Here is a 27,088-nt window from a genome sequence, read left to right on the forward strand (position 1 = left end):
ATGGGCTAAAGGACCTGTGTCCTGGCCGTAAAGCGCTCTGATTTTATGACTCGAATATGTGTACATTGTCTAGCTAAACATGACTGCCCTTGCTTTGTTCCATTATTATGTACACTTCTATGTATCTAATTTTCAAGTACCATGTAGTTGGCAGATGAACCCCTTTCATGTTTTGATTTAAGATGTCCAATTTTGAACAAGATTTTTACTACATATCTATGAATTAGGAGCAAGGGTAGGTCAATTGCCTGTTTGAATCTGCTCTGTCAATCAATAAAATCAAGGCCAAACTGGTTGTGGTCTAAGCTTTGGCAGAGATTAAGATTTCTTTCACAACATGCTGAAGTAACTCGGAGGGTCGGGCAACATCTTTGGAGAAAAGCAAGAGGTGACATTTTGGGTTAGAATCCGGCTGCAGGCTCCAGTTTGAAGAAGGCTTCCGAACCTGAAACGTTGCAAATTCCTTTTCACCAGAGATGCTGCCTGGTCTGCTGAGTTACTCCAGCATTTTGTTTGTCTACTGAACGTTTTTCCTTGCATTATTTATTATGTAAAAGAATATGTGTGTTTATGATTGTGTTTATAGTTTGTTTGGTTGGTTTGTCTTTTTGCACAAAAGTCCGCGAGCATTGCCACTTTCATTTCACTGCTCATCTCGCATGTGTATGTGACAAATAAACTTGACTTGACTTGACTTGATCTTCAATATAAACCAGTATCTGCAGTTACTTCCTGCTCATCTTTCACCCCCTTGCATCGAGAATCTATCTACTACTTTAGAAATATTCAAAAGCTCTTCCTCACAGAGAGGGAAACTGAATTACAAAGGCTGTGAGCACTGGAAAGAGAGATTTTTGCCACGTATCTGACAAATATGTGACACTTTATTTTTAAACTAACTCCTAGTTTGTTTGCATTCTGGCTATAAATATCATCATGACTTTATCCTGTAGGTGAATACTTGAGGACAAAGAGCTGGAGAGCAGTGGGACTAATCGGTAAACTTTTTCACAGGATTTTTGGAATAAATATTTTATCCATACTCCATCGTTTGTATAATTTATGTAGGAGTCCACCCCCCCCCCTCCCAACCCCCCGCTACGGGTACCACGTAATCCCGTGCTACCTGCTCCATGGTCGGATAGTCGGCGACTAAACCGTCTCCCCCACCTGGTTTGCCAGGTGATGAGGGGGCTGTGGACCCCCAGCAGGACCAAAAACAAGACCTGTCAAAGGGCGGATGAGCTTCTAGCGAGCCAACGGCCGTCCACACTTCCGTAGAAGTTGTGGTCACTGGTGTACATGGCATTGTAAGGAATGATGATAAAGCACACACCAAAATCCTATACTTCCAGCGGCGGAAATCCGCAGCAACGGGAGGACAGAGATGTGTGGTTCGTCCATCACCGTTCCCGTCGGAACCCAGCACCACTGCGTCGCTAATGTTTTCAACGGTGATGAATCATTCAATAATTTATGTAGGAATTCAGTTCAGCTGCAATTCTTCTGTCATGGCAAGCTAATAATACCTGTTCAACGTAGCTTGGACTGGCAGTGCAATCAAATGGTTACTGCATCATGTCATCTCACAGCAACTGCCGCATGGGCTTACTGAATTCTCTGGTTTCATCTATTTATATACTGGGACCACTAAAAATATTTATCAATGCCACAAACTTGCTACCTCTGCCGTAGCCTCCATCTGGGGGCTCCAGTCGCGGAGCTGGCCGGCCTCGGAGCGTGGGGAGCGGTGGTGGCTCGCTGCTGCGGCCCGTGCTCGGAGGCTCCAGGTGCAGACCTGTGGACTGGGACATCGGGAACTCGCGGGTCCGAGTGGAGACCGCTTTTCGGAGCTCCTGCAACGCAACTTCTCCCGCCCGTGTCGCGGGGTTGGAACGACCCGGAGCGGGGCGTACATCGCCCAGCGCGGCTTTAATGGCCGCGGGACATTCCAGCGCCCGCTGGGGCTTCGACCGTGAGAGAAATGGTGCAGGGGAGAGAAAAACACTTTGCCTTCCATCACAGTGAGGAGGAGAGTCACTGTGATGGATGTTTGTGTAAATTGAAATTGTATGTCTTGTAGGAATTGTCTTTGTTTGTATGGCTGTGGAAACAGAGTTTCGTTTGAGCCTCACTGAGGTTCAAATGACATGTAATAAATATTGTATTGTATCTCCCATCTCATATACAACTTCAAACGGTATAACTCTGAAATAAACTTGTAAATCAACCTTGCCGTGACATCTTTAGCTTACGTAGCATCGTCTGTTACGATGGCAGTTCATTGGAAATTCATGAACATTTCAACCTGATTACCCCAGTGCTATTCAGGTCTGAAAAAGGGTCTCGACCCGAAACGTCACCTCTACCGTTTCTCCCGAGATGCCGTCTGACCCGCTGAGTTACTCCAGCTTTTTGTGTCCATCTTCGCTAGTCAGACCTGCTCTGCCTCCTTTTTTCTGCCTTTTCAGATGCAGATGTGTAAAGCCTGTGTTGAAATGTGATGTATGTTACTCAGTGCAACTGATGTTTCAGTGCGATGGAAGTTTAAAAAATAAATGTTTTAATACAAACGATGGGAAAATTGTGCTTAGTCATAGAGTGATACACTGTGGAAACAGGCCCTTCTGCTCAACGTGCCCACACTGCCCAACAATGTCCCAGCTACACTAGTCCCACCTGCCCGCGTTTGGTCCATATCTCTCCAAACCTGTCCTATACATGTACCTGTCTAACAGCTTCTGAAATGCTGGGATAGTCCCAGCCTCGACTACCTCCTCTGGCAGCTTGTTGCATACACCCGCCACCCTTTGTGAAGAAGTTACGCCTCGGATTCCTTTTAAATCTTTTCCCCTTCACCTTAAACCTATGTTCTCTGATCCTTGATTCCCCTACTCCGGGCAAGAGACTGCGTCTATTCCTCTCATGATTTTGTATACCTCTATAAGATCTCCCATCATCCTCCTGCTCTCCAAGGAATAGAGTCCCAGCCTCACACTCTTTAGGCCTGGGAATGCCCTCGTAAATTTTCTCCGTACCGTGTATTCAGTACTTAATTTTCCTGCATTTGTGTTAATGAAGAAAACCAAAAATTTGAAAAAAGTTCATATGCCCGAAATCTGAACTAAGAAATGAAACGATGGAAACACGCGGCAGATCAGGCAGTGTCTGCAGAAAGATAACCAGGGTTAATGTTTGGGATTGGTGAGCTGCAGAACTGAGGAAAATGTGGAAAACGGGCACATTCCACCTTGCTAAGAATTGAGGGATGGAGAGGTTACGAATGATACTGTAAAAGAAAATCCAAGTTGTAGATTTGCATTTGACTTGGATAATGTATTGTAACCTTGTTAATGACTGCTATTCTGAGTCTTGTGTGGCTAAGAGTTCCAAACTTGATTTTTACTTAACATATCATTAAGAGCCTGTCCCACTTTCACGACTTAATTCACGACCTCTGCCGAGTTTGCCCTTGACGTACTCGCAGCATGGTCGTAGGTAGGTCGTAGAAGGCCGTGATGCTAGTCGTAGGTACTCGTGTAAAAGAATATGTGTGTTATGATTGTGTTTATAATTTGTTTGGTTGTTTTGTTGTTTGTCTTTTGCACAAAAGTCCGCGAGCATTGCCACTTTCATTTCACTGCACATCTCGTATGTGTATGTGACAAATAAACTTGACTTGACTTGACTTGGCTTGACTTGGCATCAAGTAGGTCGGGGCGTTTTTTCTAGCATTATGAAAAATGTCCACGAGTAAAAAAAGGTTGTGAAAGTGGGACAGGCCCTTTAAACTTTGTGTACAAAGTTAGACAATCATTCGGCTCATGCAAAATGCATGCATTCATTTTTGGACATTTTTCTAAGCAAATTGGAGAATTCATCTTAATACCAGTCATCATTTTGTTGTTTCGTCAATGCCTAATTTCCTGAGTTTTTTTTCCCCAATTTCTGTGTATCTGTAGCATTGTTTGGTTAACTTTTCAGTATTCTAAAATGTTCTTTTTCTCATTTATTCTCCTCTAATTTTAGTTGTTTCATTCAAGTGTACTGAAGAAGTATTGCTAATTGTTGAATGGTACCTCAGATATTACCCCTGCCACAATGAATTTAATAATATTGAAGTGAGTAGAAAATACTTTTTGTGTAGACTTGGAATGCACTATGAACTATTGTACACTCTCCGGCGGCATGTATAACTATTTTAATCCAGATACCAAATTTAGAAAAGGGATATCTGATTTCTGTGGCCAACAACAATTTACACTAAAATTATAAGATTTGTATGTTCATCATTTTGTGGAAATGAAATGTTATAAAGGTTGAAGGGTCCTTTGTAATTGCCTTGTGTTAGGGATTTATATATATAATCCATATTGATTAATTAAAAGATGAATGTTAGACAAGTACATGGATAGGACGGGCTTGGAGGTGATATGGACCAAACGTGGGCTTGTGGGACTAGTGTAGCTGGGACATGTTGGCCGGAATGGGCAAGTTGGCGGAAGGTCCACACTGTCACTATTACTCTATGAAAGTACATTTAAGGCAAAAACTGTTATTCAAATGTTCACCATTCAAAATAAGATGCTTTAAGGCCCTTCTCTGAACTTGAATACAAATGTCTTAAATAATTTTTGATTGCACAAGTTATAGAGTCATGATTATACAGTACGGAAACAGGTCCTTTGGTCTAACTCGCCCACACCAACCAATATATCTAGCTGAGCTAACCCCCTTTGCCTGCTTTTGGTCCACATTCCTCTAAAGGTTTCCTAGACATGTACTTGACTAAATATCTTTAAAACATTATAATTGCACCCGCATCTACCACTTCCTCAGATATATTTTAAATGTATCACCTCATTTTAAATCTGTGCCCTCTAATTTAGACTCTCCTATCTTGGGAGGAAGACTGATCAATCATCTATGTGATCTGTGTCCCTCTTGAATTTGAATAACACAATAAAGGTCGCCCCTTCAACTTTCTATGTTCCAGACAAAACAGTCACAGCCTTTCAAACATAGAGCTCGATAGCCTTTGAAAACAGGCCCTTCAGCCCAACTCTACCATGCAGACCCGTTGCTTACCAAGCCAATAGCACTTCCCTGTGTCTGGTCCATATCCATTCAAACCGTTCATATCCATGAGTCTGCCAAGTGCCTTTTAAATTTTGTAATTGTACCCACTTCTGGCTGTTTGTTCCATCTATGCATCGTCCTCTGCGTGGAAACAATTGCTTCTTGCCTCCCTTTTATATCTTTCCCTTCTCACCATAAACATCACCATTAATGGACACCATTAAAAGAAAATACAAACCTAAAATTCTAGAAGCAGAATAAGTCTATCAGCCATTCAATCATGGCTGATCTATCTTTCCCTCTCAACCCCATTCTCCTGCCTTCTCCCCATAACGTCTGACACCCGTACTAATCGAGAATCTTTCAATCTCATCCTTTGTCTCATCCTTTAATCAGTGTTAGTAACACAAGTGCCTCCTTTTTTCCCCTTGACAGAAGGTGGAAGTCTCAGTTTAAAAATAAAATTAAAATAGGGTGGCACGGTGGCGCAGAAACAGAGTTGCGGCCTCATTGCCAGAGACTCGGATTCAATCCTGACTCTGGGTGCAGTCTGTGTGGAGTTTGCTCGTTCTCCATGCACGCTTTCTCTGGGGGCTCTTGTTTCCTCCCGCATACCAAAGCTGTGTAGGTTTGTAGGTTAATTGGCTTCTGTAAATTGTCCCTAGTGTGTAGGATAGAACTTGTGGATGTGGTGGGCCGAAGGGCCTATTTCCACGCTGAATCTCTAAACTTTTTATTTGAGAGACCCAGGCATTGTTGTTCCTGATCTTTATACGGTTCATCAGATCAGTGAGATTTTGTGTTAGATAGAGCTCTAGGGGCTAGTGGAATCAAGGGATCTGGGGAGAAGGCAGGTACGGGTTATTGATTGGGGACAATCACAACGAATGGCGGTGCTGGCTCGAAGGGCCTCCTGCACCTATTTTCTATTTAATGCAAAGTGCTCAAATTCTAACCGGACTATAGGCTTATGTATATTCTTTCTTTTTATCAGGAAATATTTGACACCCAATTTTCTGGCAATGGCAATACGAATAGTTTTGAGCCTCACCCATTAAGCAAAGGACAATATATTAAACACACCTCAGAAAATATTGTTTGTAATGAAAATACTCAGGTCTTCCCGAAATTTAATGTGAGTATTTTGAATTTTGTTAAAAATATTTATTAATTTAAATTGTATCTTGTCCTTCAGTCAGAATTTTACCCTTCTCTTTTAGATGAGCAAAAGTCTTCCAAAATCAGTTGTAGTACAGACACCAGATACAAAACAGGTAAGACATTTAGCTTATTTTGTCAACAGATTGTTCCCTACTTTGTTTTCCACTTCATCTCAAGATTTAAATAAAGATAGACAAAATGCTGGAGTAACTCAGCGGGACAGGCGGCATCTCTGGAGAGAAGGAATCAGATTCAGATTCAGATTCAACTTTAATTGTCATTGTCAGTGTACAGTACAGAGACAACGAAATGCATTTAGCATCTCCCTGGAAGAGCGACATAGCATATGATTTGAATAAATATTTACATTAGCATATATACAGACATAGTGTTTTTCCTGTGGGAGGAGTGTCCGGGGGGGGGGGGTGGGTGATTGGCAGTCACCGAGGTACGTTGTTGAGTAGAGTGACAGCCGCCGGGAAGAAGTTGTTCCTGGACCTGCTGGTCCGGCAACGGAGAAACCTGTAGCGCCTCCCGGATGGTAGGAGGGTAAACAGTCCATGGTTGGGGTGAGAGCAGTCCTTGGCGATGCTGAGCGCCCTCCGCAGACAACGCTTGCTTTGGACAGACTCAATGGAGGGGAGCGAGGAACTGGTGATGCGTTGGCAATTTTGAAGATCAGTGTAAACCAGCATCTGTAGATCCTTCCTACGCAGTTAAATAGATATCACATTTTAAAATTTCCGGCCATGTTAACAGCAAGCCGCTCAACTGTTATGTCAGAAGTAGGTTAAACAGACATTTTTAGCTAAATGCAAACATCTAAATATTTTCTGAGATCTCCTTCGTATGTATATTTTTTCCAATCTCTCTTGTCATTCATTCACACAATTTGAATGTTGTTTCTAGTATGTGATTCCAACCATGAACTGTGTGACTACTCTTCAATCCATTTAGTTTGAGAGCCCTATTTGCTTCCCCAGTTCCCAAGCTCCTTGCAAATAACAAACCATGACAAGAAATCTGCCCTGAAGTCCATTGAATGTTTGAGAGCAAGCTAAATAGTGAGCACTGTGCCTTTACACTGTACTAGGGTTCTCCCTTTCTTGTCCTTAATCTTGACAATTAATTTTCCAACTTTATTTTCAAACCTACTAATTTCACAGAATTGCGATTAGATAAAAGCTATGAAAACAGAAAACGAATTAACGCTCTTAAAACAAAATGATCCCAAAAGCTGGACGCAAAATGCTGGAGTAACTCGGTGAAACGCATCATCTCTGAAACGTCACGCATTCTTTCTCTCCAGAGATGCTGCCTGTCCCACTGAGTTACTCCAGCACTTTGTGTCCATCTTTGGTGTAAACCAGCATCTGCAGTTCCTTCCTATACATGACAACAAAATAGCTTGCTATCCTTTCTGATCCTATAAATTCTCATACGTAGTTGGCAATGTACTAAATACAAGCAAGAAGCTTAGCAGCTGATTGTACCACTAACCTCTGCACATCTGACTCCATTCATTTCAAGAATACATCAGATGAAAAGAGCTCATGGCTGATATGTGTTTAAAGTTTCCAATCAAAGATAAGCTTCTCTCTAAACAACTATCTACTTTCCTAGTTACAAACTTCCATATTCTCAATATTTGAAAGCAACCACATCGTTAGGGTTCTTAATGTACCTGTCCCCCCCTTCCCCCAAACTGAAGAACTGAAGATGAACACATTTGGAGGTGTAGGAGGTAAGTAACATTAACAGATGACACAAAGCTGGGTGGCAGTGTGAACTGAGGAGGATACTATGAGAATGCAGGGTGACTTGGACAGGTTGGGTGAGTGGGCAGATGCATGGCAGATGCAGTTTAATGTGGATAAGTATGGATAAACAGGAAGGCAGATTATTATCTGAATGGTGTCAAGTTGGGAAAAGGGGAAGTACAACGAGATATGGGGGTCATTGTTCATCAGTCACTGAAAGTAAGCTTGCATGTGCAGCAGGCAATGAGGAAAGCTAATGGCCTGTTGGCCTTCATAACAAGAAGAGTTGAGTTACGGAGCAAGGAGGTCCTTCTGCAGTTGTACAGGGCCCTAGTGAGACCATACTTGGAGTATTGTGTGCAGTTTTGATCCCCTAATTTGAGGATGGACATTCTTGCTATTGAGGGAGTCCAGTGTAGGTTCACGAGGTTAATTCCCGGATGGTGGGACTGTCATATGTTGACTGTCATAAGCGACTGGGCTTGTATACTCTGGAATTTAGAAGGGTGAGAGGGAATCTTATTGAAACATAAGATTATTATGGGATTAGACACGCAAGAGGCAGGAAACATGTTGCCGATGTTGGGGGGGGGGGGGTCCAGAATCAGGGGCCACAGTTTAAGAATATGGGGTAGGCCATTTAGAACGGAAATGAGGAAAAACATTTTCACCCAGAGAGTTGTGAATCTGTGGAAATCTCTGCCTCAGAGGGCGGTGGAGGCCAATTTTCTGGATGCTTTCAAGAAAGAGTTAGATAGAACTCTTAAAGGTAGCGGAGTGAAGGGATATGGGGAGAAGGCAGGAACGGGATACTGATTGTGGGTGATCAGCCATGATCACAGTGAATGGTGGTGCTGGCTAGAAGGCCTACTCCTGCACCTATTGTCTATTGTCTTTTGTCTATATGTATTTTGCTTTGACACTAATACCCCAATATTTAGAAAGGGGTTAACTTGGGAATAGTTACATTTATTACCATCTTCCCAAAGTGAAATGTTTGCAATGTGAGCTCGACCGAAGCTTGCCCGATGATGCTCCAAAATACTTTCTCGGAAATGTTTACGAAAGCAAAAGGCAACAGATGCTGGAAATCTGAAATAGGAGCTGATAATCCCACGAATGCTCAGTAGGTCAGGGAGTATCTGTAAAAAGTGTTAAAGAAAATGTTAAAACGCACCACAAAGATCGGGCGAGATAATTAAGACGTTCAGAGCATCAAATACACTGGGAGCAATCTAGGAGACTGCTCAACGAACAAGGGTTCATCTGGTCCTTGTATACAGAATTTTCCTTTGACCTGTTTACTGTAGCAGGCACTTTTCCTTTTTCCGAATGGTCTTATAACAATTATAAATTACGCACCTCCGAAAAATACAGATCAGTAAAACACAGCTCAATTCCACCCCACTGCAGACAAGCAGATATCTTGTTTCCCTTTCGACCTCTTTTTTAATTGTTTTATCATTGGCATTTGTCCTTTAACAACAGAGAACAGAATCTAACTGAAGTAGACTGCAGTAAGTGTCTGTTACACAAGCTCAGTTTGATCCTTCTTTAAAGCACAGAATTATTATAACATGATGAGGACTGAGCATTTTTAAACATTCTACCTGTCCCTATCCCTTGCTGTCTTCTTGAAGCTTTGCAGTTTATCTTTGACAAGGGAGAATCTGAGGTAGTATTCTTTTCTCTACAGCAACTGCCTGGGCAGCTGATTATTTTCAGTTGATCTGTGTTTATTGCACAGATGTAGAAGAACAATAAATAGAAGTGGGAGCAGGCCCTTTGAACATTGACTTCTTTAACTTCAGATAGACCTTGCATTCTCTCTCCATCCCCTTCCTCTTCCCAGTTCTCCCACTAGTCTTACTGTCTCCGACTACATTCTATCTTTGTCCCGCCCCCTCCCCTGACATCAGTCTGAAGCAGGGTCTCGACCCGAAATGTCACCCATTCCTTCTCTCCGGAGATGCTACCTCACCCGCTGCGTTACTCCAGCCTTTTGTGTCTACCTACCATTTACTCCATGACAGATAAAAAAAATTATTTTGTTTTGATTTTGTTGCTACTGCTGTAGTTTTGAAAAATAATATCTAGATACTAGGTGGAATGTGGGTTGTGCATCAGCTTGTATGTGAGCTATCTTCAAGCTAAACCTGAGCGTAACTTCAGTATTTCCTTTCAAGAATGTCGAAGAAAGCACTACTCTGGTCAAGACCACAAAGACTTTTCATTTGTCGGGAGATGCTAAGGTATTGCAATATTTTTCACTGTCATATGGTTATTGAACATTGTCTCCCGACTTTAATGCGTTAAAATTTGCTTTCTTATAATTTGGGCGGCATGGTGGCGCAGCGCCCGAGACCCGGGTTCGATCTCGACTACGGGCGCTGTCTGTACGGAGTTTGTACGTTCTTCCCGTGACCTGCGTGGGTTTTCTCCGAGATATTCGGTTTCCTCCCACACTCCAAAGACGTACAGGTTTGTAGGTTAATTAGCTTGGTATAAATGTAAATTGTCCCTGGTGTGTGTAAGATATTATTAATGTACGGGGATCGCTGGTCAGTGCGGATTCGGTGGACTGTTTCCGCACTGTATCTCTAAACTAAACTAAAATTATAATAACATTGTAATTATTATACTAAACGTGCATGATTGTATCTCAACTAATCAATTCAAAATAGTTGAAGCCATCTGTTCTAAGCAAAAATATAATCTTATTTTCTCTAGGCTGTTCGTTCCTTATGGAAAAGAGATGTTACAACAAAAAAGGTACAAAACTACAAGTGAATTTTACTGCATTAGTCTTTTAAACGTATTCTGAATCCTTCTAACAGTGGATGAACAAAGTTCAGAGCTTTCAATCACAAAATCCCAAAAAAGCAAGATATCTGAAATGAAAGCAGGAACCGCTGAAATAATGGAAGTCCTTAATCAACCTTGAAAAGTAATTGTACTGAAATTTGGGGCAGAGAACAATGCAGCACAGGAACAGGACCATTGGCCCTCTGCATCTGTGCCGTGCTCGACGCCAAATTAAACTAATTCCATCTGTGTGCAAATGATCCATATTCCTCCATACCTGCATGTTTATATGCCTGAAACCTGGTCCATCCAGGTTCAGGAACAGCTACTTCCCCACAGCCATCAGACTGTTAAACACAACTTCAAACAAACTCTGAACTATAACGGCCAATTGCACTTTATCTGTTTATTTATGTCTGTATATATACTATGGTATATGGTCACACTGAACTGTTCTGTATTGATGCCTACAATATCCTGTTGTGCTGCAGCAAGCAAGAATGTCATTGTCCTATCTGGGACACATGACAATAAACTCTCTTGACTTGACTTGATTACAAATGCCTCTTAAATGGCACTATTGTGTCTGCTGCTACCACCCTTTCTGGCAGCACATTCCAGCCACCTCCGCTCTTCGTGTCAAACTAAAGCTTGCTTACCACGTCTCCTTTAAACCTTCCCCGTCTCACTTTACTTTAGAGGGCCGTCCCAAATGTAATTGCATTACATTGTTAATTCCGTTTTCTCCTCAAAACTCATGAAAGTGTGGAGCACTGGGTATTTACAGTTTACTCTTATGTAACATTTTCTAATGTCGCGTGTGTGTGTGTGTGTAGATATGTGTTTATTTGCGCTTGCACACACAGGCAGACACCACACATGCATGCACACGTGCTGGCACACGCACGCACACCCAGAATTATTGGTGAATTTTGAGGTTATTAATTTGGAGTCTTGCAACTGGGTCTGATGTCCTTTAAGACAATGTCCAGGTATACTGTTCCATGATATATATTTAGATAACAATTTGAAGTGGATCCCATGAATTTTCTTACAGCAAACTGCTGATCATTGGCCTGGCAAGGATTAGTGAGCTGCTGATCTCAGGGTGGGGTGAACATGTTCCAAATTCTAAATGGAAATGTTCAGTAAGCAAACTTGTTCTGCTAGCTGATAACCAAGTTTGTTTTTTGTTCTTCAGTATGATGTTGTGGCACAAACCTGGAGAGATGGCCCATATCTATTTATCGTTTCCATCAAACCTGTCGAAATAATTAAAAGCAACTGGAATCTAACAGGTGAATTCCAAACTATACAAGAGCTTTATTAAATGCATCATGACTTTGGATATGCAGTGCATGTCATTTAATTAAATCCCCAGAACCACGTTAGATTTTTATTTTAAAATGTGTTCTTCACCCTTTAAAAACCCATTCTAGATTCTGTTTTCTGCACTAACTCTGCTGGGGAATTTTCAAGAATATAAAAGATGCTCTTAAATTTGTGCTTTTGTTTCCAGTGCTGTCAAACAAAATTAATTTAAAAGTTTGGATTCCCGTGGTTTTATTTTGAATGGTTAAATCCGCTGATATTTGTATATTTCCAATGCATAAAACTATTCACCCAAATTACCGTCTGGCTGGGTTAATGATATTTGTTGCATACATGGATATGTTTTCCATGTCGTAGTCGTACAGCGTGGAAAGAGACTCTTCGGCCCATCTTGCCCTATTCAGCCAACATGTCCCAGCTATACTAGTCCCACCTGTCTGCATTTGGCCCATATCTCTTTAAACCTATCCTATCCATGTACCTGTCTAAGTATTTCTTAAATGTTGCTGACTCTATGAACTGATGAAATCCAGGCATTTGGGAACAAAATGAGCATGACAAGCCACATATACCAATCTGGTTTGAAGGTTGACCATACCAATCTGGTTGAAGGATTGAAATAAATAGTGCATCAAATAAAAAGAAACTCCAAGCTGAAGACTAGGTTCATTTAATATGAAATCAGTCAAAGAAAATTTAAGAAAAAAAAAGTTTACATTTGCAGAGTGAAACTAAATTGATGTATCTGGTCAATGACTTTTTAATCAAAAGTTCGTGACAAAACAAGTTTTAAATCTTTGTGGGCGAGGTGGCTGCATAGAAAGCAGAAAGGAAAGGTTTTAAAATGGCAGTGGGATTGTTCTCTACCTGAAGGAGGAGATAATTACGATGGAAGGAGTACTGAGAAGGTTGGCCAAATTCATTCTTGAACTGGAGAGCCTATATTTCTAGTTTGGAAGGACGAGAGGTGATATCATTAATTATTAATGGGCCTGTCCCACTTAGGCAACTGCCGGCGACTGTCATAGTTGTAGCAGGTCGCTGAAAAAACGGTTGCTGGACATAAAATTTGAAATAGAATCGTTACTTTAACAATAATTTTAAAAAATGAAGTCGGCACCAGCCTACGTTAACTATGACACCACCTACGTCAGGAGAAGTCGAGCTACGCTCATTGGCGTCAAACCCACTGTCTCAGAAAATGTCTCAACATGTTGAAAATCCAGCGGTGACCAGAAAGACGCTACGACTCTTTGGGCGACTGAGAAGACGACTCACGACCATACAGGTGACACCCCGGCGACCATGTGGCAACAGCCTAGTCACCTGTAGTCGCCTAAAAAATAGCCCAAGTGGGACAGGCCCATGAGGGACTTAACAACCCTAATGTTTCCCTTGGCTGGAGTTATCAGAACCAGAGGTCGTAGAATTGAAATGAGGACAGGGCCAGTAGCATAGAGAGGTGGAATTTCTTCACCATGTGGGTGGTGAACCTTTTGAATCTTCTACCCATGATAGTTGTTGGCGGCTCAGTCGATGAGTATATTCAAGTCGCAGAGAAGTAGATTTGCTGATACAAGGGGTTGGGAGACTTTGCGCGCAAGTGCCACTGAGGGAGAAGAGTAGACATGGTCTTATTATATGGCGAGTTCACACAAGGGCAGCATGGTGGCGCAGTTGTTACCGAACAGTGCCAGGGACCCGGGTCAAAGGACCTGATTCTGCGCTGCATCTCTATAGTCCAAAGGGTTGAATTGCCTTGTACCTCTATGTTCTCTTTGGCAAAAGCTATTGAGAAACAAAAGCTAGGTTAGGGATGTGCAATTGGGCATCACTGGTAAAGCTAGCAGTTATTGCCCATTTCTAATTACCTTTAAGAAGTTGATGACGAGCTTCCTCCTTGAACTGCTCGAGTCTCTTTGGTGAACGTGCTCCCACATTGCTGTTCCAGGATTTAGATCGGGCAACGGTGAAGAAAGAGAAATGTAATGTGAAGTTAGGATGGTGTGTGGCTTGGTGAGGAACCTGCAGAAGATGGGCTCCCAAGCTCATGAGTTCAAAGCCCTTATCCTCAGAAGTAGTGCTCATGGGCTTCGGAGGTTCATTTGGTGTGAGCTTGAAAGTTGCTGCATTTCATTCTGTAGATGGCATAGGCTCGGCCTCTGTGCCTTTAGGATCACTAGTGGGGTACCAATCAAATGGGGATGAATGGGGAAAGGCTTGGATCGAGTGGATGTGGAGAGGATGCGGTAGAGTTGCTGCCTTACAGTGCTTGCAGCACCAGAGACCCGGGTTTGATCCTGACTACGGGTATTGTCTGTACAATTTGTACGTTCTCCCCGTGACCGCGTGGGTTTTCTCCAAGATCTTTGGTTTCCTCCCACACGTACAAATTTGTAGCTTAATTGGCTTGGTATAAATGTAAAATGTCCCTCGTGTGTGTCAGATAGTATTAGTGTGCAGGGATCGCTGGTCGGTGCGGATTCGGTGGGCCGAAGGGCCAGTTTCCGCACTATCGCAAAACAGTATATAAACTAGTGGGAGAGTCTAGGTCTAGAGATCATAGCCTCAGAATTAAAGGACGTTCCTTTCGGAAGGAGATAAGGAGGAATATATTTTGTCAGAGAGTGGTGAATCTGTGCAATTCTTTGCCACAGATGTCTGTGGAGGCCAAGTCAATGGATATTTTTAAGGCAGAGAAAGATAGTCTTGATTAGTACAGGTGTCGGGTTATGGGGAGAAGGCAGGAGAATGGGGGAGATAGATCAGCCATGATTGAATGGCGGAGCAGACTTGATGGGCCGAATCGCCTAATTCTGCTCCTATCACTTATGACCATATGAACCAGAGAAGGTAAATTGGATGAAATTACATGAAAATTACTGACCATCTGAGGTTATTTGAATTCAACAAGAGTCCAGTAGATTATAAAATGGTGAGACAAAAAACTGCTGATGCTGGATTCTGTTGATCAGAAAGTGTTGGAGGAATGCAGCGGGTCAGGCAGCATCTCTGGAGGACATGGATAGGCAATGTTTTGTGTCGGGACCTGTTGTGATGTGCTTTGCTGCATGGAGAGGTGCTATGCCTCAAGCTAAGATTTTGAACAAAGTTTAACGCGTAGGAGACCAGAGATTGAAGTGTTGGACCTGGAGTATTGTGTGCACTTTTGGTCCCCTAATTTGAGGAAGGGCATTCTTGATATTGAGGGAGTGCAGCGTAGGTTTACAAGGTTAATTCCCGGGATGGCGGGACTGTCATATGCTGAGAGAATGGAGCAGCTGGGCTTGTACAGTTTAGAAGGATGAGAGGGTATCTCATTGAAACGTATAAGATTGTTAAGGGTTTGGACCCTTTTATATAATGTATATGTCCATTGTCTATCTTTACTGGTATATAGTCTGTCTGTGTTATAAATATTACTTTGCACATTTGGAGTATGGGGAAACGCAATTTCAATCCTCTGTGTAACTACTTGTTGTAACTACTATTTGAATTGATAATAAAGTTTACTTTGACTTTGACACGTTAGAGGCAGGAAACATGTTCCTGATGTTGGGGCAGTCCAGAACCAGGGGCCAGTTTAAGAATAAGGAGTAAGCCATTTAGAACGGAGTCTGTGGAATTCTCTGCCTCGGGGCGGTGGAGGCGGGTTCTCTGGATGCTTTCAAGAGAGAGCTTGATAGGGCTCTTAAAGATAGCGGAGTCAGGGGATATGGGGAGAAGACAGGACGGCATACTGATTGGGGGTGAAATTGCTGCCTAGCAGTGGCTCTGGCTGAAATGTTACCTTCACCGCTAATTTTAAGTTACCGTGGCTGAAATTGTCTGCTTGATTAGTTTCAAATAATCTTGCGTATTCAGAGTTTCATAATCAATCGAGGTATCTTCTGCAGTGCTGGTGTTGATGCAAGGATCCCACGGATTCATCTCGGCAACTGAATTTCCATTGATGATTGTAAGTAAGAATTATTTGTTCTGCATGTACAGTTGACCTATAGGTTCTTTATTGATGAAAAATCACACTATTCTAATTTGTGGTTCATCGCATTATGTACCTGGCATTAATGTCATGACAAACTACCATTTAAATTTCTGGTAAAGATTGTATTTCATAGATGGACAAGTCTCTTGTGTAAATAAACAATTGGCGTGGATTTTAGTTTAGTCTGCTGAGTATAATTTTGTACGTTATGATAAGTCCAACAACCAAAATAAATGTCAAAAAGTATATGTATATTTCTGCCAGATCAGCCTGAAGAAGGGTCTCGACCCAAAACGTCACCCATTCCTTTTCTTCAACAATGCTGCCTGTCCCACTGAGTTACTCCAGCATTTTGTGTCTATCGCTGCCTGTCATTTTGATTAAGGACAAATACGCTATCTAAAGTCATTTCCAAAAGCATCAACCTCCAAGCTTCCCAAATATACATTGGGTTCTCCGTTAATCTTTGACAATTTCAGCCTGTTAACTGAATGCCAGATCTGTCCACTCCTTTAGGTATAGATTTATTATAGTCACGTGCACTCAACATTGCCATCAAATCAGATAACAGTATACGTAAATACAATCAAGCTAAACTCGAGTACAATAGGTAGACCAAGGGAAAGATGCACAAAATGTAATTCTCAGCCTTGTAGTACCACAGTTCCAGAGGCAATGTCCAATGTACACAATGGGGTTGAGGTAAATTGGCCATTTTGGAACGATCGTTCAGAAGTCTGAATACAGAGGGGAAGAATCTCTTCCTGAGTCCGATGGTGCATGCATCTTCTGCCTGAAGGGAGCAGGTAGAAGGAGGAATGACTGGAGTGGTTGGAGTCTTTGATGTTGGCTGCTGAAGTGTGCTCAAAGTCTTTCCAGCAGCTGTGGTAGACATTGCCTGATTTCTTCCACCTTACCAAGTGCCACTTCATCCCTGATAAATCCAACTCCATTGCTTGCAAATTCAATAGATTTACCTTTGCTGGAGTAGAATGGCAAATCTCATCTTCCAGCATTCCTAACAGCACAATGAATAGCTCCAGCAATCAGTTACTAAGCTCTTGCCCCATATTTGTTATAGATTTCATATCATGTCTTTGATAAATGTTATATTGTGTGCTGATTGTATTTTCTGATTTTAATTGTAGCTGTATATTTTTCTCCCCATAGTTTTATATGATAATGTGCATCATATATATACTTTACGGAATATTGTGGCTCATCTGGTCTGCATGTTATTGGAAAGATTTGTTGAGAATCCAGTTCTGGATCGCTGGAGTTATTTTTCTTGGCATGCTGGAAAAAGCTGTGTTCTATGCAGAATATCAAAACACAAATACTCGTGGAATATCTGGTATGTTTACTACTTGATCTGCCTAATAAATGAAAGTGAAATTGGATAACATGTAAAATGTTAGACTGAAGTTGTTAGCAAATTTAAAGTGTGAGAGAAATAAAATGGTGGTCCATTTTGAATCATCTTTTAATGTGTAACCCTATTGTGTTAATCGGGTTCTGATGCAGGCCAAAGTGCATCTTTGTTGGACTTAAATATTGTACTTAAAAAATTATATTGGCCAAGCCTTGATTTTTTTTTTTCATCACTGGACACATTTAAGTGACAAGATTTATAATTATACTGAATGTTTCTTCTAAGGTGAATTCAACAAGTTAATGAAATCCCAACAATAATTTCTGATTTTCCAGAACTTTTCAACTCTTGACTCCAACATCTTTATCCCACATCTTCAATTGTGAATGCATATATGCCAGATTTCGAGTGATTTCATTAAATATGTTGTTGATATCTTCATTTTGTCATGAAACCGACATCCGACTATCTGTTGTTCAGTTTCATTCACGTCTTGCATTGATGAGAAATTCCTTGCCTTTCCATGTTCAGATAGCGTAGATGTCTTTTGCTATTAGGTCATTGGAGCGCAGAAGGTTAAGGGGGGACTTGATAGAGGTTTTTAAAATGATGAGAGGGATAGACAGAGTTGACGTGGAAAAGCTTTTCCCACTGAGAGTAGGGAAGATTCAACAAGGGGACATGACTTGAGAATTAAGGACTGAAGTTTAGGGGTAACATGAGGGGGAACTTCTTTACTCAGAGAGTGGTGGCTGTGTGGAATTCTTCCAGTGAAGGTGGTGGAGGCAGGTTCGTTTTTATCATTTAAAAATAAATTGGATAGTTATATGGACAGGAAGGGAATGGAAGGTTATGGTCTGAGCGCAGGTATATGGGACTAGGGGAGATTATGTGTTCGGCACGGACTAGAAGGGTCGAGATGGCCTGTTTCCGTGCTGTAATTGTTATATGGTTATATTCATAACTAATAGGAGCAGAATTAGGATATTCAGCCCATCAAGTCTACTCTGCTATTTCAATCATGGCTGATCTATCTCTCCCTCAACCCCATTCTCCTGCCTTGTCCCCATAACCCCTGACACCCTTGATAATCAAGAATCTATCGATCGCCGCTTTAAAAATACACAATAGCTTGGCCTCCACAACGTCATTCTCAGAACATGAGCATGTTGCTCAACAAATACTTTTAATCAGATTAAAAGTATTTAATATTTTAACTAAAAAAAAGAATGAACCTTTGTTCATTCTTTGCTCTTTTCATTGAAATTGAAATTAGTTTTATAAGTTCATCTCCTTTCTGAAGGTATATCCTTTTATTCTGATCTTGTCTTAGACTCTCCCACCAGTGGAAATATCCACTCCACATCCACTCTATCCAGGCCTTTCACTATTCAGTAAATTTCAGTGAGGTTCCCCCCCCCTCCCCCCCCCTCATACTTCTAAACTCCAGTAAGTACAGGCCCAGTGCAGTCAAATGTTCATCATCCGTTCACCCAATCATTCCTGGAATCATTTTCATAAACCTCTTCTGGGCCCTCTCCAAGCGCCAGCACATCCTTCCTCAGATTCTTCTTTTTGAAGAATTTTGGGGTCGTAAAGTAACGTTAACTAATTTAAGTTAACAGTGTCTTGCTATGCTGTGCCATTAGTATGCAAGTATTTCTCTTCCTTATGTTTATTTCCTCTTGTTTGTTACAATGAACCTAACTCCAGTTGCTCTGTCTCTACATCATTGGTGTAATGTTATGTTTATGGCATTAAAGCCTCTATTTCACAAGAGTAAAACCATTTTCCAGAGTAAAGGGCGGCACGGTGGCGCATAGGTAGAGACCATTCATGGTGGCCGACTACAGGTGCAGTTTGTACGGAGTTTGTACGTTCTCCCCGTGACCTGTGTGGGTTTTCTCCGAGATCTTCGGTTTCCTCCCACACTCCAAAAACGTACAGGTTTGCAGGTTAATTGGCTCGGTATAATTGTAAATTATCCCTAGTGTGTGCAGGATAGTGTTAATGTGTGGGGATCGCTGGTCGGTGTGGACTTGGTGGGCCGAAAGGCCTGTTTCTGCATTGTATCTCTAAACTCTGAACTAAACTAGTGGGAGAGTCTAGGTCTAGAGATCATAGCCTCAGAATTAAAGGACATTCCTTTAGGAAGGAGATGAGGAGGAATTTATTTTGTGAGAGGGTGGTGAATCTGTGTAATTCTAGTGTTAATGTGCGGGGGTCACTGATCAGTGAGGACTCGGTGGGCCGAAGGGCCTGTTTACCTAAACTAAACTACTTTAAAAAATGTTGTCCTCTGAAATTCTTCATGGAAAGTTATAGAAATTCCTAGTGACTATTTAAATTTTTTTTTTTTTTTTTTTTTACCCCTTGCAGTGCAAGGTCTCCTGGTCTTTGCAGAGGTAATTTCTGCAGTGAAAAGAACATTGGCTCGCCTCCTTGTGATCATTGTAAGCTTGGGATATGGAATAGTTAAGTGAGTATCTCCTCAAAGCCCTTCAGTCACATCACGGCTGATCTACAGCAATGGTTTTCCTTGCTATTCTTCAATGATACTTTATTGTCACATGTACCTAGCTACATTTACATACGTAGGTTTTGCATACAATCTGGTAAAATCACTCAGCAGGCACTATATAAAGAGTAGCTACATTTCTGCCACTGACGAAATGAGTAAAAGGTTAATCAAACGGTCTTATCTTCTCGCAGTGCTGAACCAGGCAAGCCCATGCTGGGTTTCCCCCTTCCTTCTCAACGGCCCCTTCATTCTCAACGGCCCTCTGCATTCTTTTTTTGACGAGTCTGTTTATTACTGGATTTCATGTGTGTTTTCTTTATTTTCATTATTTTAATCTGTACAGAGAACTTGATTTAAAAATCTTCACAGATTTTGTGACCACTGTTAAGACCGTGTTTCTCTGCCTAGTAGCTTTGATCTTGTTGCAAAGAAGCTGCCTTCAACGGAGGGTTCATGCAAACAACTACTCCACTGAACCTGTTCAGTTCACTGAGTCTTGAGAGCTATGCAAAAACAAACCTCAGGCTCTCGATATTGCAACTCATAAAATACAATTTAGTTTAGAGATACAGCGCAGAAACAGGCCCTTCGGCCCACCAAATCCGTGCCGACCAGCGATCCCCGCACATTAAACTATCCTATACCCATTTGGGACATTTTTTACATTTACCAAGCCAATTAACCTACAAACCTGTATGTCTATGGAGTGTGGGAGGAAACCGAAGATCTTGGAGAAAACCCACGCAGGCCACGGGGAGAACGTACAAACTCCGTACAGACAGCACCCGTAGTTGGGATTGAACCCGGGTCTCCGGCGCTGCATTCGTTGTAAGGCAGCAACTCTACCGCTGCGCCACCGTGACCGCCCCTCTTCAGATTTTGCTCCTCGCATTTGGTGTGTTGATTAGATTCTGAAACGTTCAGTGCTCAGTGAGTCTGAGTGATACAATGTAGAAACAGGCCCTTCGGCCCAACTTTCCCACACCGACCAAATTGCCCCATCCACACCGGTCCCACCTGCCTACCTTTGGCCCATATCCTTCTAAACCTATCCTGCCCATATACTTTTGCAAATATCTCTTAAATGCTCTGATAATAACCTGCCTCGACTAACTCCCCCGTCAGCTCCTTTCATATACCCAACACTCTTTGTTTAAAAAAAAAAAAAAAAGTTTCCCCTCGGTTTCCTGTTAAATATTCCCCCCCCCCCCCTTCAGCCTATGTCCTCTGGTTCTCGATTCCCCTACCCTGGGCAAACGATCCGATGTGCATTTACCTAACCTATTCCCCTCATGTTCTTGTATACCTCTATAACAACACCCCTCATCCTCATCTTCTGAATTTTATATGTGGTGAGATTTCTGCTTCAGGCCCACACCCATACTTGGGTGAAAACACTTTCCCTCCATTTTCCTTTCACTCTAATTCTGGGGGTGGCACGGTGGTACAGCAGTAGAGTTGCTGCCTCACATTCCCCAGAGACTGGCGTTTGATCCTGACAAGGGTGCTGTCTGTACGGACTTTTTCCTTATCTCAGTACAAAATGGCCTGCCCTTTATTCTTAAACTGTGGCCCCTGGTTCTGGATTCCCCCAACATCGGGAACATGTTTCCTGCATCTAGCGTGTCCAATCCCTTAATAATTTGATGTGTTTCTATAAGATTCCCTCTCATCCTTCTAAATGCCAGTGAATACAAGCCCAGTCGCTCCATTCTTTCATCATATGACAGTCCCGCCTTCCAGGGAATTAACCTGGTGATCCAACTCTGTACTCCCTCAATAGCAAGAATGTCCTTCCTCAAATTAGAAAGGATATTCACAGGGAGAATGTGGAAATTGCACACAGTCAGCCCCTATTTTAGGGTTGATCCTCGGTCAGGGTAGAACCCTTGTCTCTGGTGCCGAGGCAGCCACTCTGCCAGCTACACCAGTGCATCGCCCCTAGTTTCAGTTCATACTTCTGTTGCAGAAACACTGAACCAGTCCACCGGTGGTGGAAGAAGCCTTTGGAAATGGTATATTTACACCAGTGTAGTTGAAGTTCAGTTTCAACCAAAACCAGAGTGTTGATGACCAGCACTGCTACAGAGGTTGATAGATTTTTAGACAATAATGGAATGGGGTTGGTGCAGTAAAGTAGCCATAAAATTATTGCATGATAGGGCGACACGATGGCACAGCGGTAAAGTTGCTGTCACACAGCGCCAGAGACCTAGGTTTGATCCTGACTATGGGTGCTGTCTGTATGGAGTCCCTGTGATTACGTGGGTTCTCTCTGGCTGCTCCGGTTTCCTCCCACACCCCAAAGACGCACAGGTTTGTAGGTTAATTGGCTTCGGTAAAAAATTGTACATTGTCCTTAGTATGAAGGATAGTGCAAGTGTACGGGGTGATCGCTGGTTGGTGCGGACTCAGTGGGGCCAAACAGCCTGTTTCCGCGCTGTAACTCTAAAAGATAGAGCGGGCTCAGAGAGAAAATTGGCTCACTGCTTCTGTCATCTGCTCTCTAGGCAGGTTAATAGTTATCAGTAAATGTGTGTTTGAAATACATATCCTTTTTCTGCTTGTGTACAGGCCTCGATTGGGCACAGTCATGCATAGGGTGATCGGACTGGGAGCCCTCTACCTTGTTTTTGCAGCCGTCGAAGGAGTCTTGAGAATTACAGGGGTAAAGTGAAACCTAACTCCCGAACCTTGCACTGAAAAATTCCGCAAAAATGAAGTGTTGTCAGAAATGTTTGATTCGCACACTCTTTCAGAAAGGACAATTTTCTTGTTTACCTGAGTTAAGGATATCTTGTTCACGAAGAAGCTAAGAGGAATGCCGAGCAAAGTAATTAGGTCAGCAAACTCCATGTCAGACAAAGCGCCAAGCAGTTTGATCACGCCACCTATTTAATCCATTTTGCAATCCTCGTGACAACAAAAGACTCTTTAATAGATTCTGAAACTTGGAAAAGAACCAGCAAAACTGATCCGAAGCAATGGAATGTGCAGGAAAGAACTGCAGATGTGGGTTAAATGGAAAGTAGACACAAAATGCTGGAGTAACTCAGCGGTACAGGCTGCATCTCTGGAGAGAAGGAATGGCCCTTCTGAAGGGTCTTGACCCGAAACATCACCCATTCCTTCTCTCCAGAGATGCTGCCTGTCCCGCTGAGTTACTCCTGCATTTTGTATTTACCAAAGCAACAGAACGTAAATAGGAAAGGATTTGTAGAATATACTTTTTCAGCTTTGAAAATTACCTCGGGGAGGTAGTAAAAGGTGTTTTATTAGAATAGAATAGATCGATTGAAATAATTTGAGAAGATATACATTCAAATGAGTAAAATCTAAATTTAAGCATGATATTAATGTTCATGTCATGACTCGTGTACAATGGCTAACAAATGTGAAAGCTGAGGTCATTTTAACACTTGGAAATTTAGGATTATTTGTAAATATGGAAGTGACTTCAGACTTCGTTTTGATATTTTCATATCATTATATTTGTTGATATATGTGGTACTTGTGACCAGAATTTCACATGTCTTGTTTAAGTTTATTATTGTCATGTGTACTGAGGTACAGTGAAAAGCCTTACTTAATGTGCTATCCAATCAAATCAGATGATAATATACAGACTAATGCTATCAAGCGCGACACGTATGTACAAAAGGCATAGAGCAAAGAGAAAGATACAGGTCTGAGCATTGGAACTAACCAGTTCCAGAGGGAAAAGTGCAATGACTGCGTGAGGTAGGTTGGAGAATTGGAACTGTACCCCAGCTTGTGAGAATCGGGACTGTACCCAAGCTTATGGGGTTGCATGTGCCATATCAGAACCACTCTTCGAGGGAAGGAGTGAGAAGCTGTAATACAAGTATAGTTATTGGTTTGACCATTGAATTGAAAATTAAATTCTCCAACTTCTGGTAACCTCTACAAAATACTCCCCGCTATCTCTCCCCTCCACTTCCACCGACGTTCCTAAATAATTCGCACTTTGTCACTCCCCTGTCTTCACAATTCGCAACTCTCTATTCCTATCGTCTCACCCCCTCTATTGGTTAATCTCTGGCCTTTGCCCAACCATCTGCCTATTGGGGGAAAAAACCCCATGCAATCAGTCTGAAGAAAAGTCCTGAACCAAATCAGCACCTATCTATATTATGTTTATGTCTTTGGAGCAGAATTGAGTCATTCGGCCCATCGAGTCATCTCTGCCATTTAATCATGGCTGATCTATCTTTCCCTCTCAACCACATTCTCCTGCCTTCTCCCCATAACCCTCGACACACTTACTACTGAAGAAAAGAATCTGTCAATCTCTGCCTTAAAAATCCCCAATAGCTTGGCCTCCACAGCCTTCTGTATTCTCCAAGGATGCTCTATGACCAGCTGAAGTACTCCAGCATCTTGTATTTGCCCTGGGTAAACCAGAATCTGTAGACCCTTGTTAGACTCAAAAAGCTGGAGTAACTCAGCAGGTCAGACAGCATAATTGGAGAAATGCTTTACTTCCCTCCAGAGATGCTGTCTCTGCTGGGTTACCATTCGGCCCTTCGAGCCAACACCACCATTCATTGTGATCATGCCTGATCGTCCCCTAGGAATAACCCGTGCCTGCCTTCTCCCCATATCCCTTGACTCCACTAGCCCCTAGAGCTCTATCTAACTCTCTCTTAAATCCATCCAGTGACTTGGCCTCCACTGCCATCTGTGGCAGGGAATTCCACAAATTCCCAACTCTGGGTGAAAACATTTTTTCTCACCTCAGTCTTAAATTACCTCCCCTTTATTCTAAGACTGTGGCCCCTGGTTCTGGACTCATTTTTCTCATTTTTCCTGCATCTAGCTTGTCCAGTCCTTTTATGATTTTATATGTTTCTATAAGATACATTCTTCCTTCTAAACTCCAGTGAATACAAACCTAGTCTTTTCAATCTTTCCTCATATGACAGTCCCGCCATCCCAGGGATCAATCTCGTGAACCCACGCGGCACTGCCTCAATCACAAGGATGTCCTTCCTCAAATTAGGAGACCAAAACTGTACACAATACTCCAGATGTGGCCTCACCAGAGCCCTATACAACTGCAACTGCAGGTTACTGCAGCATTTTGCAGTCTATCTTCGGTTTAAACTAGCATTTGCAGTTCCTCCCTACACATCTCGTCTGTAGACCCTTGTTTCTATTTGATAGTTATTGGCTGCTTGCTGATTTCGTATTAAGGGGCACAGTTTAATTTCCATGTATTATTTGAAATGTAATTCACTATTCTCTATTTTCTAATTTAAAATCTTCCTTTACACTCAGAATGACTCTAATTATATAATTTACTAGACAAGTGCAGACCCGTTGGGTCTGTTCCCCCAACGTGCGGTTGTGTGGGGGGGGGGGGGCAGCATGCTGCGTCACACACCCCAACTATCCCCCCCCCCCCCCCCACCCCCACCACACTCGCGCTAATTATCCCCCTTAATATTACCCCCCTGAGTTACTCCAGCTTAATTTGCTCCTTTGGATCAATCAACCATTCGGGACCTTGTCAAATGCCTTACTAAAGTCCATGCACACCACATCCACTGAAGAGAGGAGAGGGAGAGAGGAGAGGGGGGTAGAGGAGGAGGGGGGGGGGGAGGGGGGGGGGGGAGAGGAGAAGGGGGGGGGGGGGAGGAGAAAAGGGGGGGGAGGAGGGAGGAGGAGAGAGAGGAGGGGGGGGGGGGGAGATAGAGAGTGCCTTTGAACTCAGACATCCAATGAAGGAGGAGGGGGTAGAGGAGAGGGGGAGAGGGGAGGGAGGGGGGGGGAGAGGGGGGGGGGGGGGGGGGGGGGGGGGGAGAAGAGAGGGGGGTTACTTCAACTCAAACAACCATTTGCAGGCAGTGCTTTTTTCCTTCAAACTAACCATAACCATATTTTCATTTTCAAACCAAATTAAGGGTACTTACTCACAGCTGTGTAGACATTTGTTCAGTCATTCAGAGCTCAGACCTCCATCTTGTAGAGACTGATTGGGGCACACCACTTGCAGAGACTGATTGAGGCACACCACTTCCTGGTTTTATAGTCCCTCCCCCCTGCCGCCAGCGGGGGCAGCAGAGAGAATGGGGAATTTTGTAAAATCATTAATATCTCTGTCATATTTCATCGATGGGAAAAATCCTCGGCACGCATACGGCGGAGGGGGGCTCTGAGCGAGGTGGCCAAAAATGACGGCCGTAGGTAGCGGCGTTCTCTCGGAAATCGCAGCACAGATCGCCAAAACCGGTCAAGAACAGAGTTTTAGTAATATATAGATTGTCACTGTGAAACCAATTCTCAGATAATCTAATATTTCCTTTCTCTAACACTGCAGGATCGGAGAAGCGTTCCCGTTTTGGTGGCTGAAATATTTTTAGCAGTGATCGATTCCTTTTTTGTGTGGTTCATATCCTTTTCAAGTACCCGATGTTCCCTCAAAATATGCCAATCTTCATCTGAACTGTTCCTGTGTAAGAGATCATAGACTGAACTCCCTTACTCACCAACAATAAAATAGACGTCTTCACGCCTGATGAGTTTACAGTTCCCAGGCAGCACAAAGACTATTTGATTCATTATTTGTGAAAAATTCCCAGACTTAATCTGTAGTTTATGCTCGTTTAGGGTGGCACGATGGTGCAGCGGTAGAGTTGCTGCCTTACAGTGCTTGCAGCGGCGGAGACCCAGGTTCGATCCTGACTACGGGTTCTGTCTGTACGGAGTTTGTACGTTCTCCCCGTGACCTGCGTGGGTTTTCTCCGAGATCTTCGGTTTCCTCCCACACTCCAAAGATATACAGGTTTGTTGGTAAATTGGATTGGTAAATGTAAAAATTGGCCCTAGGGTGTGTAGGATAGTGTTAATGTACGGAGATCACTGGTCGGCGTGGGCCGAAGGGCCTGTTTCTACGCTGTATCTCTAAACTAAGCTAAACAACCACTATCTTAAACTGCTACTTTGATTCCAGTTTTCTCTCTTCGCTGTTATCAATTGGTACTTTTCTCTATAACGTAACCTGCTCTGCTGATTTGGCATATAGACCAGTTTGCATTAATAGAGAGAGA

At 42.6% G+C, this 27,088-nt stretch overlaps 1 protein-coding gene across 1 annotated transcript in view; it reads left to right on the plus strand.

Annotated features, from left to right (window-relative positions):
• The window catches only part of tmem87b (transmembrane protein 87B), a 54,804-nt gene that overhangs the window by 13,635 nt on the left and 14,081 nt on the right, over nucleotides 1-27,088 (plus strand). Inside the window, exons 3-13 of the mRNA XM_055636316.1 lie at nucleotides 4,030-4,121; nucleotides 6,074-6,214; nucleotides 6,300-6,353; nucleotides 10,187-10,252; nucleotides 10,731-10,772; nucleotides 12,007-12,103; nucleotides 16,034-16,095; nucleotides 17,293-17,476; nucleotides 19,874-19,973; nucleotides 22,590-22,683; nucleotides 26,359-26,429. Coding sequence (XP_055492291.1) covers nucleotides 4,030-4,121; nucleotides 6,074-6,214; nucleotides 6,300-6,353; nucleotides 10,187-10,252; nucleotides 10,731-10,772; nucleotides 12,007-12,103; nucleotides 16,034-16,095; nucleotides 17,293-17,476; nucleotides 19,874-19,973; nucleotides 22,590-22,683; nucleotides 26,359-26,429 — 1,003 coding nt within the window. The remainder of the gene's footprint in view (nucleotides 1-4,029; nucleotides 4,122-6,073; nucleotides 6,215-6,299; nucleotides 6,354-10,186; nucleotides 10,253-10,730; nucleotides 10,773-12,006; nucleotides 12,104-16,033; nucleotides 16,096-17,292; nucleotides 17,477-19,873; nucleotides 19,974-22,589; nucleotides 22,684-26,358; nucleotides 26,430-27,088) is intronic.

This window comes from Leucoraja erinacea, chromosome 5 (assembly GCF_028641065.1).
Source record: "Leucoraja erinacea ecotype New England chromosome 5, Leri_hhj_1, whole genome shotgun sequence".
NCBI classification, from domain to species: Eukaryota; Metazoa; Chordata; class Chondrichthyes; order Rajiformes; family Rajidae; genus Leucoraja; species Leucoraja erinaceus.